This window comes from Excalfactoria chinensis, chromosome 10 (genome assembly GCF_039878825.1).
Source record: "Excalfactoria chinensis isolate bCotChi1 chromosome 10, bCotChi1.hap2, whole genome shotgun sequence".
NCBI lineage: Eukaryota > Metazoa > Chordata > Aves > Galliformes > Phasianidae > Excalfactoria > Excalfactoria chinensis.
Window position 1 is genome coordinate 12037156 of NC_092834.1, and position 17956 is coordinate 12055111.

A 17956-nucleotide genomic window follows, 5' to 3' on the forward strand; every position below is an offset into this window, starting at 1 on the left:
TTTCACTTACTTCAGCTTTCCATGCCAGCTGGTTTCTCCCAGCAGTGTTAGCTCACACTTTTCCCTCCAGTTTTGAATTAATGAGGAGCTGAAGACAAATCCACAGCTGCCTTGGATTGCCCATCTCAGCCTTTACAACATGCTCAGCACAAACAGCATCTCCTATGTTTCTAGATGATTCTTCCCTCAAAATTTACAGGACGACCAATTTTTGAGATCTATTCATAGCAACAGAAAAAGCTGCTCCCAGACCAATTCTGCAACAAATCCCATCTCGTTACTCCCTAATTGAACATTCCCGTGCTTTCCTAGCAAAAAGGAAAAATAAATAAAAACTTTACTTTAGATTTATTTTACTTTTTTACTTTACTTTAGATTTGCCATGAATGGGATAAACACTCCTGCAAAGGTCTAACACGTATAAAAACAAACTAGAAATATCCATCAAAGAGATGGATATTGCAGCGACATATTTCTATCCAAAGGGTTATCACGTCTGACACTTGGCAACCACAGCCCTGCAATATATTTGGTAAGTTTAACAGCAGACAGTGCTTAGAATAATATCATCATTTGCAGAAATCAACACAGCAGAAATGGTTATCAATGGTACTTTTAGCAAGATTTGTTACTTACAAGCATCAATAGGCCACAGTTCTACAATGTTTGGCATCCAATTTTCCTTCTTTGTAAAACTGATGGCAAGGTATTTCACTTTACTTAACACAGACATTTTGACAATTCTAAAGCAGAAATTAAGTTAAAGAAACAGCAAGTCACACCTTCCCTCAGCTGTAGTGCTAATGTTAGCTAACCAGCTAACAGCTCCTAAAAATGGAATGAGTATGACAAACTCTTCCCAGATAGTCACAAATCCCAACTTCTCCTGCTTCTTTACCTTCAAGCCTTTCAGATCACACAGAACACCAGTTCAAAATCATCACAGCTAATTGCATTAGTTTGATATCTTATTTACTCCCCCCCCAAAAATCATTTCTTCCACCAGGCTACCAATCAGATGAGCATGAGGGTCACCACATTGACAGTATCGCAGTCTACATTTCCAAAACTTCAAAACTAGTGTCAGCGAGTTTGTGTTTAAAGCATGATTGATTTTTCTCTTTTGGACCAATTCTCTATATTCTACTGCACCTTCTTATTTAATAGCTTCATGGTTATCTCATCAGTAGAATCTCACTTTCAGGACATGACAAAAATCCCACACACTCCCACTAATGGAAGGCATTAAAGTAAACATCACTACTAGCATTTACCTAAATGCAAACCATAGGTTTCAAACGTGTTTCATTCTCCCAACAAGATTTACCTCCAATGTCACCTCTGGTACACAAAGTGTAGTGAGTCTTTGGTACAACTCTAAAAGTAAAGAACTGTTTCTAAGCTGAAGTGCTATTAAATTCTTAATGAGAAATGTTAATTATATTCTTAAGTTTAACTATTTTCAGTACAACCTGGGACTGTAAAAAAGCCTAATATATTATCATGCATCTTACAACGATACCTATTATCAAAATAGATATCTCACCTTTCACATGGATAATGGCTACCTGCAGTTAATTGATGTTATAAAAGTAAAGTTCTTTACTGTGCATATTTTAATTACTTATTTTAAATAAAGTCATGCAATCCCAGTAATCCTATGTGGGGGTGAATCTATAATGCACTGTGTGGATTTCAGGGATTCACCATCTGAAAGCTTTTATTCTTCCACGGTGAAGGAAAGTTATGACCTTTGACATGTGGCTATGGTGCCAAAGAAACTGCTCATAAATGTGTGTCAGTAGAGAAGCAAAAATCAATAAACTCATTTAATCCACTGAACAATTATGTAGTGGGGCACAATATATTTTAAAGAGCCAACTGCTCTATTCTTTCTCTCAAAAGATGAAAATTCTACCTAATGGATTTGGGGATATCCATTTTGTTTGGAGGTTTTGCAATCTAAACCTTATCTTTAGCCTACTGATGAATATTTTAGCCAATTATGTCACAAATTGTCTGCACATTCATTCTTGCTCTGAAAGATCCCTGATACAGCTGGAACCAGGTAGCACTACAGAATCACTAGCAGGTGGGCAGACAGCCTATTAACAACCACCACCATTACCAGAGACAGCTATACACAGGAACCAAACACAGGCAGGTGTTAAAAGCACCTATTTTTCACACAGACTGCTCAAGAGCAGAATGAACATGATATTGTACATCACTCCAAAGATGGTATTGTTCATCATTCCACAGCAGCTTCAAAAGACGTAGTCAATCACTGCCCTGCAACAGATATGAGGGCTGCTCCAAAAGTATTGCCTCCCATTTTATTATGATAGACTGCAAAATCAGAGGCAGATGTTGCTGGTATGGCAATAGAGGTTGAAACTTCCCACCAGTATTCCACTGCATGTTGTTGCTGTGTGACAGATGGCAGCAGAGGGGCAGTCTGACAGAATGGCATCTGACACGGATGTGTGGATAAAGCAAAAGGGTGGAATTGAATGCTTCCATGAGGAAAAAATGGCACCCATTGACATTCATCAATGCTTGCTGAATGTTGATGGAGACCAAACCGTGGATGTGAGCACAGTGAGGTGGTGGGTGGTGCATTTTGGCAGTGGTGACAGTGGGGCACCTCCTCTGGTCTGTCAACAAAGGATTTGGTCAAATACTGTACGTTATATGTGAATCCGCAATACACAGTATCAGATGAAGCTGATGACCATTAAAAACAAGTATTAAATGCCACTTGCTGGACAACATAACATTTGTTATAAAACTCCCAGCAAAGTTACCAAAATTTCCATAGCTTTATCTCTTGCACACTGTATCGATACTTACCCTTCCTAGTGTTTAGTATATCCAAGAATTCAAAACACCAGAAAACATAAGTATTGCTTGGAATAAGGTTCAAACTCTTAAAAGAAAGAGAAAGAAAGAAAAAAACAAACAAAAAAAAAACTTCACCAGCTGGAGGGAACAACAGCCACAAAACCTCAACTACTGAGAAACAAACCCCAAACCCTATTACATCTCCACTTATTAAATAAATGAAACATTAATTTTGATAATATATTGGGGCGTGCGTCAGAATACAGCCTCAGATGTACCAGTTGCATGAAACACTGTGCATGAAGTACTGAAGATCTGTATTATATATTTGTATATATACACTGAATATGTTGCATACATTTCAGTCATGATAAAATTGAGCTGTTCTCCTAGTAAGACTGGATGAACTAGCAAAAGCAGTATCAACTTTCAATCTCTACAGAAGATCAATGATAAATCTGCTTGCAAACTGTGGGCTAATGGGTTGTTTGCATAAATGAGAACTGAAAGGAAGATTAAGGGGGAAAAAAAAAAAAAGGAAAAGGAATGATCAAATGCTCATTTACACTTATGGGGAAGGCAAAGGGGAAGGTTTCACCCTTGTAATTTGGGATACACCATGTACAAAGTTCCTCTCTCCCCAGGCAATATGACAGAGTCATGCTGGAACTCCCATAGAACATTTCCAGCTAACATCAATTTGCCGGATGTCACAGACAAGTTTAATGAACAAAATGATAGATGTCTGACAACAGCTTCATAAAGCCAATGAATGCTCATTACAAAGAGCATACACAATGCACAGCTCAGCCCGAGGCACGTTTTACAGTTATCAGAGGTTTACTAGAATGTTGGTATAGATAGTGAAATGGCAATCTAGCAATTTTCCCCAGTTAATCTGCTGATAAATTACCCAAATCATTATTAACATGCTGAAGATTGTACTAGCAAGAGAGAATAAGAAATTATTTAGCACTCTCCTGCACGTTCTGGGAGCTTAAGTTCAATTTTAAATCTTTGAAAACATTACAGCTTATTTGATAACTTTCAGTTGTAACAAAACGTAGAATAAAGAACAGTATCATGTAACACTGAGTCCTTTTTATTGTATACCGTAAAGGCTATCAAAACAGCTCTTTCTTAATCACAATTATTATCTGATTTTAAAATGACAGCCAGACCACTTGAGACAAGATATTATACTTCTGTCCAATCATTTTTACCTCATCTAAATTTGGGGTCAAAACTGATCTCAAAGTATCTTATGACACTTCCCTCCTCTACCACAGCTGTGAAAATAAGCTGCACTGCAAAACAGTACCTCCTTCCAGGCACCAGACAGGAATAAGGAGGAGGGGGGGGGGGTTACCAGAAGCAGTTTTGCAAGTCCAAAACAATATCACAGCATCTCTGTGACATTCAATTTATAAGGAAAGACAAAAAAAAGAAGGGGAAAAAAAAAAAAAAAAAAAAAAAAAAAAGACTACATGTCTGACAGGAGAACTAGAAAAGGGTGGGAACACTGGGAAGGACACAAATGTAGGGAAGATTTTGAATATCAGAACAGATGAATAAACAAATGAAGAGCTTTTCTATTTGATACTTTCTCCTCTCCAAGTTATCTTCAGGTGCACAGGAAGTGAGTGTCTCACCATGCAACTCAAAGAACTGGCTGATAGATTTGTAATTACTTTGGCGTGAAAAAGAGTGGCTGACTATCACTATTCCATATGAGAAATTAATGCTGCAAAGGATGAGGGGATATAGAAGAGCAAATTAGTTTTCCAATCCTATTCCCTTGTTTTTTCTTTAACCCAGCAAGGCTAAATGAATATAAAAACTCAGAACTTCAGCCGGATGATTCAGAGACATGTTTGGAGCAATGCAAGCCTTCAGAAGTAAGCAATGTGCATCTATCAGGATGTCTATAGATCTGCTATTACATGTGTGGAAAAATTACAATGATCAATAAAGAATCCGGCATTTTTCCTTTTATAACTCTATCAATTTGCCAAGGATACGAAAAAGACATGTGGGTTTTGCACAGGATAAGTTCTAACCTAATGAAATAAAAACACAGAATGCAGTTAATCAAAATGGATGAGAATCCTATACAAAGACACTACCAAAAAATAAATAGAGAAACAAATCAGACATTACAGAGCTGCCACTGTTCAGTGAATCTCCCTGAGTTTCTTACATCCAGGCATCAATATATAAGACGCACATCTTTACAAACTGTAACGATTTAGTTTAACTGCCCCCTAGCTACCCATTAAAGAACACCAGATCACACTTTCAGTGTAGTTAACTTGTGTACTCCTTTTCAACCTGGTGATTTCAAAACCACATTCTGATACTAGTGAACTAGGCAAGTTTTACTGCTTTGCACTCAGGATACCACTCAGCATAGCCTGTAACTAGAGATAAACTCTCTTCTCCAAACTGCATCAATCCCATTTAAAACCATGATTCAGAAAGACATGCCAATCTAGGGCAGAACTGTAAACATACACAGGATGGAATGTGCCACTCACTCTAACATCTACTTAAGCACGGGACTGGCAAAGACAACTCCTGTCTGAATTCAGATTTTACGAACCACAACATTTTTAAACCTATATCTATATATGAGAAGACATATAAGCACTTTTTGCAACAGATTCCATTCCCTAATTCAGAAACAACAAACATTTTATTTCTCACTGCTCAGGAGAGTTTCAATAGGGCTCTAAAAGCAGTCGTCACTTTCAAACTCAGTTCTTGTCAGACTGGAGACATAATTCACTCAGTAGTATTCTAGCACTGAAAAAAAATGATAAAATACAAGTCAAAGTGCAACCGTAAAGTCTTGTGAGGAAAAGCTGTGATGATCTTTATCATCTACAGGAGTGACTGCTGTTTTTTTTTCTTCTTTAACAGTGACTTAACTGAGCAGATGACTTACCTGTAGTTTATTCTGCAGCAAAGCCTCTTAAAAATAACCACACCTTACTGCCTCCTGATCTATCCAAACACAGGACTTCCACACATGCAGATTATTAATCATTTTTACACATTCCTTTGCAAAACGGTACTCTTACCTCCACCACTTGCTCCCTGGATTTTCAATTTTCCAAGTTGTTTTTTTTGTTATTGTTGTTTTTATGTTGTTGGTTTTGTGTGTGCGTGTGTGTTTTGTTTCTATTTTGTTCTTTTCTTTTTCTAATTTTACTTTATTTTTCCATGAAGCCATTTCTGTGTTTCTGTTATAAAAGGTCAAATTACAGGACTCGTTTTTTACCATGTACACACTCATTAGTTAAAACCAATGTCCAGATTCAGAGACAGGAAGAAATATACCATGTGAAAACACTGAAGTTGTGTTTGTTTTCTATTTCTCAAGATCACCTGACGAATTTTCATCAAAATTAACTCCCTGCAATGACAGAGTGTGCCCTCATGCTCTTCTTCTGTATTAACAATCTTAGCCAAGGACAGGTTTCCAGAAGGAGCAGGGCTACTACAGAGTGCACCCTATGTTCCACACCATATCCTTATCTCTAAACTAGTGAGAGATAGATCCGAAGGCTGGACTATTCAGAAGGTAAGGAATTGGTTGGATGTTCACAACCAGAGAGTTGCTGCCAATGTTTCTATGTCCAGGTGGGGGCCAGTTACAAGAGGTGTCCCCCCAGAGTCCGTTTTGAGATTGGTGCTCTTCAGCATCTTTATCAATGACACAAACTGTGAGATCAAGCGCACCCTCAGCAAGTTTGCTGATGACACCAAGCTGAGTGGTGCAGCTGACACAACAGAAGGGACAGACACCACCCAGAAGGATCTGGACACTCCTGAAAAGTGGGCACAAGAAAACCTAATGAGGAGTTGTACTTGGTCAAGGCAATGCCAAATATGAATACAGACTGAGAGAACAACTCATTGAGAGCAGCCCTGTGCAGAAGGACTTGGTGGTCCTGATGGATGAAAATCTGGATACGACCCAGCAGTGTGCACTTGCAGCCTGGAAGGTCAACTGCATCCTGGGCTGCATTAAAAGAAAACTGTCCAGCAGGGACAGGGAGGTGATTGTCCCCACAACTCTGCCCTTGTGAGATTCCACCTGCAGTAAAGCATCCAAGCCTGGGGTACCCAGCACAGGCAGGATGCAGAGTTGCTGGAATGGGCCAAGAGGAGAGCCATGAAGATGATCAGAGGACTGGAGTACCTGTCCTGTGAAGAAAGGTTGAGGGAATGGGGCTTGTTTAGCTTGGAGAAGAGAAGGCTCTGGGGAGACCTCATTGTGTCCTTGCAGTACTTGAAGTGAGCTTACAAGCAAGAGGGGGAATGACTTTTTACATGGTCTGATAGGGACAGGACAAGGGGGGAATGGCTTTAAACTAAAAGGGGGGATATTTAGGTTAGATGTTGGCAAGAAATTATTTATTCAGAGGGTTGTGAGGCACTGGAACAGGCTGCTCAGAGAAAGATATGGGTGCCCCATCCCTGGGGGCAGTCAGGGACAGGTTAGATGGGATCCTGGATAGCCTAGTGAATAGGCTGGCAACCCTTTCATGGCAGGTGGGTTGGAACTAGATGATCTCTAAGGTCCCCTTCATCCTAAGCAATTCTGTGTTTCTATAAGCCCCATTACTGTTTATAGTTATGAAACATCAAGTAAATATATACATATATATACACGTATCTGTCTGGTACTAGTTATTTACATTTTCCTGTAATACATAAGGAAAGCGATCTCCCTCCAAATCTTTTAACAAACAGAGAAAACAACATAGAAGAGAAGGTTATAACTTCATTACACAAACCACAGCCAAAACAGTGGTTTCATAACCATCTCCTCTCTATATCTGTTGTATCTCCATCTGCAAAAAAGTAACAATTTCATCCACACACACACACACAGAGAAAGTTTTACTACAGATGTATGAAAACTACCCAATGGATTTCTAACTGCCCAGCACAGGCAATTTACTTTGATTTTTTTCTCCTCTAATTCAATTGCTGAGACAATCAACTTAAAAATGTAGGCTGCTTAAAATGCTGCTGCTTAAAAGCTAAGTAGAGGTTGACCCTGGTAACTAATGTTGTCCATACAACCCACACTTGCTCAACAAAATGTGGAGATTTGACATTGTTGATTACTTTTTCACTTAGGTGGTGATTACCAGTTATAAAGACTGGAAGTAATCAATCCCAATTCAACAGCTGGGCCTATTGATGGAACAGAAAAAAAAACCCACAATGCGAAACTAAACAAAAGATAATGTTCACAATTTTGGATGTAAGACGTAGAAAAATATGAAATTATGGAGAAAACACCCAAAAACAAAACACAAATTTGCCCAACAATGAAAATGGCTGCATTTCTGTAGAAAAATGCTTAGTAACTTATAAATTCTTCCTCCAAGATTCTCTTTTGCCATTGTCTTAAGTTGTTCTGCACACCATCAATAGCCACAGCTGTTAAATTGTGAAGACGTGACAACAAGTCTCTAGGCAAACAACTGCTCAGAGTGAGATCCTTTTCTTGAGGATAATCAGAGCTGGCTGACAAAAGGGGGCCTTACTGAATGCCCTTTCAACAATTTCTACACCAAGAAATGCAGGGGAAGGGGGAGGAAGGGGAGAGAAAGGGGTGTTAAGGAAGAGCACCACACTGCAAGAACAGAACAGCATCTTTTGCTGCAGTAGAAAAGAAGAAGGAGAAATCACAGTACTTCACTACATGCATCACATTTAGAACTTGTATCAGGTGAGAAACACACCTCTCTCTAGTCATAGCTCAGAGCAACTTCTGGTATGTTTCCCTTTAACATTTTAACATACAGGAGAAGGTTTTACTAGCTATAGAGCCCACCACCAGTAAGACCGAACACTCCTTTAAAAATAAAGCTGGTAAAAACTTTAGATATTATAAAGTGAAACTGATAGAAGCCAGTTTAAAACAAACAAACAAATAACCACCCAAACATAAAAGCTCTGGTTGTATTAGCTCAGAAGGACAAAAGCGTTACTACTATTCTTCACTGCCAGCAACCAGCATTCTAACTGAGACACTAAACATCTCCTCCTGCCTTAAATACTGGAATTGAACACACCAAGGAACAGCCACGTCCACCCTCAGCTTAGGAAGCAAGGTTCTCTTCCCAGGACGCTCAAATCAACTAATCAAAACAACAGCAATAAGGCAGCACTTGTAAAAACCAAAAACAAGAGCTTCCTCAAACTGCCTGTAACCACGTTAGTCCTACAGCATTAAGCCTTGTTATCTCTTTCAATTCAAGACCATTCCCTACATCAGCCATTTGCCACTTCATTCCACCCCAGTGAAAAAAAACACTCCTGCCCTTCTGCCCCCCACCCTCACTGCAGAACCTTCTTTCTCTTTCCATTACTATTTAACATCATTAAACATACATTTGAGCCACATCAAAATTTGGAAGATCCATCAAATGACACAAAATAAAGTTTATATTGTGTTAGACCACAGCTGTTAACCCCCCACTTAAGGTAAGACACTAAATAAACTTTAAAAAATTAACAGCAGAAAGGCTGTTAACGTTTCTGCCTGTGTGCACATTCTACAAAGGCCAGTTTGATGAACACTTATTTCTGTGACTATCTAATTTTCAATGGACTTTCTCTGTCTCTAACAAGCCTTTCCACCTCCACATCACTCCTCTCAGTTGCACCAATACAACCAGTGCAAGTGGCTCCATGACAAACCACATCAAGGAACTCATCTGGGTTAAAAACCATCTTTTATTTTAATTTTATTATTTTAACCCTCACCGGTTCCCTGTCCTGATAGCCACACATGTAGCTGTGCCCACACAAGGAAGGGCACAATGCAGAAGTGGGAACAAGCATCTGGAACAAGCGTGGTTTACTGCTAAGAAAGCATGATCGCCACAGTAGAGGATAAGGCTCAGTGGGAGGCACTCTTAAGTATTTGAATACTTAAAAGCAGAGCAAGAGATGTAGGATATCAAAACATAAGCATTGATGATTATTGACATTGCAATGGGACCAGAAGTCACATCGCTGCCCCAGCAGGTAAACAAAAGCACAAACTCTCCACAAAGAAGTCTGCTATGTGCACCAGGCCAAATATTTCCCAAACTGTAAAATAATCTAGGAATGCTCCTCGCAGCTGTATACATCCCATCCATCCAAGACTCCAATTCCCACTTGTTGTGACAAGGAAATAAACAACAAGCATCCTGTCCAGCCTCTACTCAAAGCCTGCATTACTAACTTCAAAACACCATTCCTCCTCCTCCATTTTTCCTTAGTGTTACCTTGTTGGATGTCTGTATTTTACACAGTCTTTGCCAACTGAGGTTAAACTTTTATTCATAGTTTAAAATGCAGAAATACACAAATCCCATTTTATTTTTAGCTGATTCAAAGTTGTACTAAAAGTAATTGGGCTTTCTCCACGTTCTACACTCCTTTTATATTCTAGCCAGAGAGAGCTCCCCCAGTTGCTGTGGCTGCAATAAGATGAATTTTGAGCAAGTCATTTACTCTTCACTGTTAGCATTTCACCCCCACATGGAGCCTCACAAAGAGCTACGCAGGAACCTCCCTCTCTCCCCCCTGTGTCAATCAGCCGGCTTTGGAAGAACTACAAGCATGTACTGAAACGAATATTTATTTTTACCTAAGCGATACCTCAGCTCCACAGCCCCCTTCCAAAGAGTAGGGGGATCTTACAGCAAAAAAAAGATTAAAAAAAAAAAAAAGCCCTAAATTAGTCAAATTCTTTTGTGCATGGATGAACAACAGGAAAGCAAAGCCTTGGGGCCTCTGGGGAGGAACCCTGTCCCTGCAGACCTACTCTGATGTGCTCAGGAGATAAGGCTCCATAGTGACACTTAAGGAAAGGCCTGCTCACATTTGAATTTCTGCATTCCTCAAGAACAATTCATGGCAATCACTAACTTTGCAGAGGAGCTACATGAAAGCACTGGCCAATGAATGAGGGTCATCTGCTCTTTATCACAAGGGTAAACCTCATCCTGGCCAGTTTCTAACCTTTTAACCCTGTGAATTCTTAATTTGCACATGAATAATGGAATTCTTGCCAAGAGTGCAACCTTCAGCTTCCAGTTCCTAACTTTAGAAACCAAGACCTGATCTCCTTGTGTGTTCAAATCTTAAACTCTTGGACAGATTAAAGTTATTGGTTTCCAAATGCAACACTAAACATTACAATTCGGAAGCAAAAGATAAGCTTACTGGCAAAAGCTCTGACCAGGCAGAGTAAAAGAACATCCTCGCACCCTGCTGCTACCAGAGACTAAAGACAGCATTTGCTTTTTTCCTCCGAAGAAAGAATGCCCATTTAATGCCTATTCTCCACCTGTTTAATATGTACGGTTCCTTCCATGCCCTGACCACGAGGTAATTTGCTTTCACAGCAACTGAGAACTGCCTCTGAACACATTTACAAGCCTAAAAATCCCCCCACAAGACTCCAAATTTCGTTCACTAAAGACCTGTGCAAAGTACAGCCAAGACACAACAGCCAGCAGAGACACTGTAAAAATGAGATCTAACACTAATTCTGCACGTGCTTTCTGGACTTCAATGATACCAATGGTAATTATACCAATTACTGCCTTATTTGTAGTTGACAGTAAAGATACAACATTCTGAAATGGAGCAGACTGGAATATAACCAAAAGGAACAAACTTCTGCACAGGATAATTTCATGTTTGGTCACTAATTAACCACTTCATCTTCAAGTCAGCAACACCTACGGGGATCCTTATGGATCCACTATCTCTTCTCCAGCCATAAGCATTCAAATAAAAAAGGAAACCTTTTGACAGCCTCAAAGGAAAGAAAAAAGAAGATGCTACAAGAGTATTACTGTGACACACTAGTCCATACAGTGCTCCACACTGCTCCAGAAGTTCTCTGAGATCAAGAACACAGCGCTCAACCTACAACATCTTGGATTTAAAATGATGCTAATTTTCCCTCAGTCTCACATACAGAATCCATCATCTACTGCTTTACTCTATGCTTATAAAACGTGAGATTCCTGGCCTCTTAAGAACAGCTTTCCTCAGCCTGTTTATTAATGGTGCCGAGTCTCTGAAACCTAATGAATGTAAACATCAACAACATCAATACTTTATTGTTCACCATTTAATCAAAAGCATCTAGGAACCACAGTCTGTTAATGCTGTATGTCAATGAGGTACCGTGATACAAAGTAATAAATAGCCAGGTTTTTTAAATTTACAGCTCACAGCCTCTTGCAGCATGAGAAGACTCATGACTTACTTGGAGCCACCTGCTTCCAGGCTGGTTTTCAACTGCCCAAAGCTCTGGCTCACCGAAGAAGGTATTTCACACCTTCCTGTGATACCTTACTGTTAGTTTTTGTAGTCCTTTTGGAAGTACAGAAAGAAAAAAATAGGGGCGTTAAGAAAAGCCTGAATGTTAGCATGAGTATCATGTACCAACTGTATTAACTAGTTTCAGATTGAATTTGATAAACTTGTAATTTACAAGTAACGTCTAGCTTCCACAAAGGTATCAGTGCCACAGTTTAGGGCAACTTGCCACTAAGAACAGGGTTGAAGAGGTCAAAGGAAGCCTTTTCCTATTAGATTAAGTTCATCAGTTAAGTCCTATTAGTGAGGGAACATGAGAAGACTACATAAACTGTGTACTCTCTGTTACACTTTCTTTGAATTGACTCCAGCCTACTGGCAAAGCTCTGCACTGTCATGGGAAAGGCATGGCATTCAGTTTGCAGCACGCATCCCTTGTTCAATACATTAAAGATGGTAGGAAAACAGAGGCCAACACACGCTCAGGGTCAGACTGTTAGGGCTGTAAAAGCACTTACATGCAACTATTCCTCTCATCATTCATCCAGTGTAAGGGCCTGGAGTGCCCTACAGTCACGACTCTTGCTTCCCTAATGGAAGGCCCCTATCATTGGTCCCAGAGAACCCTGCAGTATCTCCAAATGGGACAGTACCTGTGTCTGCTTGGCTGAACATACACACACTATAGAATCACAGAATCATTAAAGTTGGAAAAGACCTCCAAGATCATCTAGTCCAACTGTCCACCTACTGATAACATCTGCTAACCCACACCCCTAAGCACCACATCTCCATGATTCTTGAACACCTCCATGGACAGGTGGACTCCACCACCTCCCCTGGGCAGCCAAATCCTGACTACACTTTTGGAGGAGTTTTTCCTAACATCCAGCCTGAACCTTCTCCAGTGCAACGTGAGGCCATTCCCTCTCATCCTATCTATGGGAACAGCAAGGACTTGGTAATTCAGTCTTCATGGAGGCCTTGAAAGTCGTTCCACTCCCTCCCATCTCCCAAGACAGGCAACTCCGTTATCATTCTGCTCTGGCCCCAGGATATCCCCAAGACTGCTCAGCACAGCATCAAGCAATTAGACAAGGAAAAGAAAAAAAGATCAGATTTGTAGATAACCCAAGAAAAGCTTCACAAATGGTATTTGAGAACAAGACCCAGAACTTTCATAGCAGGGTGCCTGCATGCCAGCAAAGCTCTGTGTTGCAGCCTGCACACATACAAGGCACCAAACCCACGAGGTCTCACATGTGGCTGTGCCTCCCTGCCCACACCAGGGAATGAACAGGGCCATGGCAAGTTTTGCTCATAATATTTACACATTTAAAAAGAAACAAACCTTCTGCAGGATTAGACTTTCCAAGCACACAAACATCAAAGCAGTCAGTTGCTTTGCATTGTTGAGGAGCTTTAGCCACAAACTCGGGAGCAGGTTAACAAACAAGAGCTGGCACTTACTTGCTAGCGTAAGGTGACTTTTCTTACTGAGAATGGCTCCATACTTGTTCAGAGCCAAGCACTGGTAAAATCCTTCATCAGACTGCTCTCCTTTCCTTCCTTCCACCTCACTGATGTACAAAGAGCCATTGGATAAGGTGTAGATCCTTTCACTTTCAGACACTTTGCCTCCGTTTTTCAGCCACGTAATAGTTATAGGAGCTTCCCCGCGGGCCTGGCAGTCTAACACCACCGCGTCCTTCCTGGAGGCTGTCACATCTTGAGGCTCTCTCACAAAAAACAGCTCGCTAAAGCACCACACTCCTGAGGGAGAGAGAAAGACATCGGCTGTAAGGACGGGAGCGCTGGTCCCAAGCACACTGGTGAGCTGGGGGCAGCACGCACAGCACGAGGTGCAACTTACTATTAACGACTGCAAGAAGTTCGGGCCCCCACAGCCGCACCACAGAACCCTCGGGGCAACAGGAGCTGTGGGCTTTGGGTCGCGTGAAGCAGCAGGGCTCTGCAACGCCCCGACACCTCAACGCGCCCACAGCCGCGCTCAGCGCTCACCACGCGGGATTCATTCACCACACACAGCCCCGGCGCGCTGCGGGGCTGCCGCACAGGTGTCAGCTTCGTTTTGCCGGTACAGCTTGGGGCAGCGAGCTCGCTAATTTTACGAGCCTGTCAAATGAGCTGGAGCGGGGCGAGTCGTAAAAGGTTAATTTTACAAGAACTCCTTGGCGGAACCCTCTCGCTCTGACCGCCGGCCCCCCGAGGGCCCCCCGCCCGCGGCCCTTCACGCACCCCCGGGGCCGCGAGCGCGTGGCCGCCTAACAGCCGCCCGCCGCCGGCCCCGCGGCCCGCGAGCGCCTCCTGCCGGCGGGGCGCCGCTCCGCGCTGCACCGCCCGCCGCTCCGCGCTGCACCGCCCGCCCCGTCGTGGCGCGGCGCGAACAAAGCGGGGCCGCGCTCGCGCTCTCCCTCGCGCTCCGTCCGCCTCCCGCTCGCGGTGCCGGCGATGTCGGATAAATAAAGCCACGTGCGGCCGCGCGGAGCGGACAATGGGGCGGCGGCAGGAGCGTGAGGACTCACCTGGCATCGGGAGGAGCAGCGCCCCGAGCAGCGCCCGGAGCAGCGCCATGCAGCGGGACGCGGCTGGCTTGCCCCGCCGGCCGCCGCGAGAGAGCGGTCAGCGGCCGAGGGGAGGAGACAGGGGGCGGACGGAGCGGCCCCGGCGCGCCCGTCCCGGCCCTACTCTCCGCATCCCGTCTCCATTGGCCTTCGGGGAGGAGAGGGGCGAGGGGCAGGGCCGGGCGGCCGGGGGGAGGGCCGGGCTGGACGGGGCGGGCTGCGGCGGACAATGCCCCCGGGGCGGGGAAGGCTCTGCCGGGCGGGGGGCAGGAGCCGGCCCGCGCGCGAGGGGGCGGTGGAAGGAGTCGAAGGGGGGGAAGTTGGCGCCATCTGGGCCGCTTCCAGCGACCCCCGCCCCGCCGGGCCCCGCTGCCGGCTCTCTGCACGGGCCGCGCCGTGCGGCGATCCCCGCCGGCCCATCCCACCCGGAGCCCTCCGAAGCCGGGCCGGCGGCGGGGGTCGTCAGCAGTTGCAAGCTGTCTGGACACGCGTGCGGCTCCGTGCTCGGCGGGCAGGGGCTCCTGCGGTGCCCGGTGCAGGTGCGGTGCCGGCCGGTTCGGCAGTGCGGGCACGCTGGCCGGGAGCCCCAACCCGGGCTGATCGCAGCCACTCGACGGCTGTCGCCAAAACCAAACGCTGCCGGTAGCGTTTATGCTCTCAGCTTCACCCGTGATCTTACCCCGCTCTGGCAGCTGATTTGGAAATGGGGACTCTAAGCTCTTTTTTGTCTGTTCGGAGTTATCGTTTCTAAAGTTACCCCGTAGGGAAGGCATCTTCTTACTCAGCAGATTTGCCCCCTGTTTGCATTCATTGTGAGAGCTGCTGACGGCAGGGACGGGCAGTTTGTACTGCTGTTTGTACTGCTTTGTGTTCCTGCCAGCGCTGCAAAGCTCCCAGGAGCCGGCAGCCAAACCCCATCCTGCTGCTGCATCATCACCGGGGCACGGCCTCAGCTCCTGACTCTGCTAAAAGCCGCCAACGGAACGGCAGGGCTGTACAAACACGGTGCAAGCCATAGCTCACCTCCATCCCCCTGCTTACTCGTCAACTATACGTGAGCAGACGGTTTCAGCTTCTCTGATCTTAGCATGAGATTTTCAGGAAAGGTAATTAGGAAAGCCGGGTTTTGCATGCAAATCACAGCTACCCAAGAGGTGTCCGGCGGTTTTACACTCACTTTGCACAACAGAACAGCACATCCATCACTTGGGTCTTCAAATAGGAGACAGCACCGCACTCTACTGCTCTGGTCCTTTTGAAACTTCCTCGATGTTTTACTTTGTATCCAGTCACAAAAACCGTGAACTAGAAAAAAAAATATAAATCATTTACTGGAGCTGAAAAATAACCTAAATTGCTTATGATCTGAATTCAGTGTTGCCTGTAGAGAGCTCATACCTCTCTGTAGCCCGTTCCATTACTTGTACTTTCTCCTGCTCAACTTGAATTAAAGAACTGCTGGAAAACAAACCCAGTGATGGGGCAGTTTGAGGTCTACAGGTCCACAGTTGCCCTCCCAGCATCTGCAGGGCACCCCATGACCAGCGACTGCACCACTGCTGTGCTCAGCACTGCGCTGGGTTCGGGGAGAGCAAATAACACTGGGGTAAAAAAGGATTTAAGTTGTAGTCACAGCAACACAAACAGTCATAGTATATTTATCTGTGATTTCCCCTTCTGACAATGTCTCAGATTAGCTGTCTTTGATCTATGTGGGGTTCACCTCATGATTCGAGATGTTGATGAGCACTACGCACAGCACGATGCCGCAGGAATGCACTGCACTTCACAGCACAGCTGGAGTGAGGAACTGTGCAAAACAACGGGGGTGTCAAACAGAACAGTTACCAACAAGGCTAATAAAACATGAAAATGGCATTTAATACCTGTGCAATTCTTCTCACTCAATTTGAATAAATGATGTTAAGAACATTCCATAGCCGAAGTATTTAAGATTGCGTAAAAGTAAACAAATAGATGCAATCAATGCTTTTGAGACAGTCTGGTGCAGGCCCAGGAGCACCACACGTTCATGCTGTGATACAAAAGTGCAGTCATTTTCAGTGCATAACTACCAAATATTTATCAGCAGGCTTCATTTTCCGTATGGATTTCCCATTACGGCAGATGTAATCTGAGATGCGGTTCTGATCTGTTCCGAGGTGATGTATTGCTTCCAGCCATCGCCCCTGCACGTCCTTCCTGAGCAGCAGAGCAGTGCCCCCAGGCAGGGGGTCAGGGCCTCGTGGAAGACTTCTAGGCCAGGCCTGGGGGCACCGCTCGCACCAGGGCTGAGTGGGACCCCCCAGCAGACACCGACCTGAAGGAAACACAGAAACAGAGTGCCATGGGTGTTTAGTATCGTAGTTTGAGGCAAAAGAATCACTGTGGTTCGGTACTCCCAGCTAAGAGCACGGTCCCACTCTGTTGGGGAGGGACACCTCGCCCCGGCCACCACATCAGGGCGAGCTGTGGTCGCACTGGGCAATGGGACAAATATGCTTTCTGGAAGGGAGCAGAGGAAGAGTCCCATCCCCACTTGTGGGTGGTTCGCATTCGCTGCGCTGTCTGTGCTCTCTGCCATGTCCTGCTGCTGCGCTGACACTGCTTTGCTGTCTCCCTGGACTGTGCTGTGCCAACAGGAGGTTCTGGCTCATGAGATCAAATGCAGCACTTGTTTTAAGTGGATCAGCAAAGAGTACTGCGTCCCTTCAGGGCACTCGTTGTGCCCGTGTCTGGGCAGCTACGAGCAACACCAGTATTTCCATTTTCATATTTCTCTTGAGCAAACCAGATAAATTCAATACTAGAATAAAGCAATGCTGTAACCATATCAGCACAAACTCTCCCCTCCCTCATTTGTCAGATGTTTTTTCTCTTAACACGTTTTCCAGTAATTAATTGCCTTAGAGATGGTGCAGACTTGAGATAACATATCTAAATTCATATTTTGCCACTGGCTGATAAACCCACTGAACCACAGTTTAAAGGCGCTGGCAGCCATAACTTTGTCAAATCCACCACATTAGTAAGTATGGAGCCAATAAACATAATTATCTCCTTGGCTAACAGCCTCACAGAACTGTTATCTTGAGAAAGGCACAACAACAGTCCAGAGGGTACAAGATAATGCCAGCCAACACAAACAAACCTATGCCTACTTTGCTCCAGGG

The 17956-nt window shown here is 44.1% G+C and overlaps 1 protein-coding gene across 1 annotated transcript in view; it reads right to left on the minus strand.

Moving 5' to 3' along the window:
• The window catches only part of PRTG (protogenin), a 74759-nt gene extending 59924 nt beyond the window's left edge, over window positions 1–14835 (minus strand). Inside the window, exons 1-2 of the mRNA XM_072345851.1 lie at window positions 14745–14835; window positions 13669–13971 (exon numbers count right to left, since the gene is read on the minus strand). Coding sequence (XP_072201952.1) covers window positions 13669–13971; window positions 14745–14793 — 352 coding nt within the window. The 5' untranslated portion in view covers window positions 14794–14835. The remainder of the gene's footprint in view (window positions 1–13668; window positions 13972–14744) is intronic.
• Between the last annotated feature and the right edge of the window lie 3121 nt (window positions 14836–17956).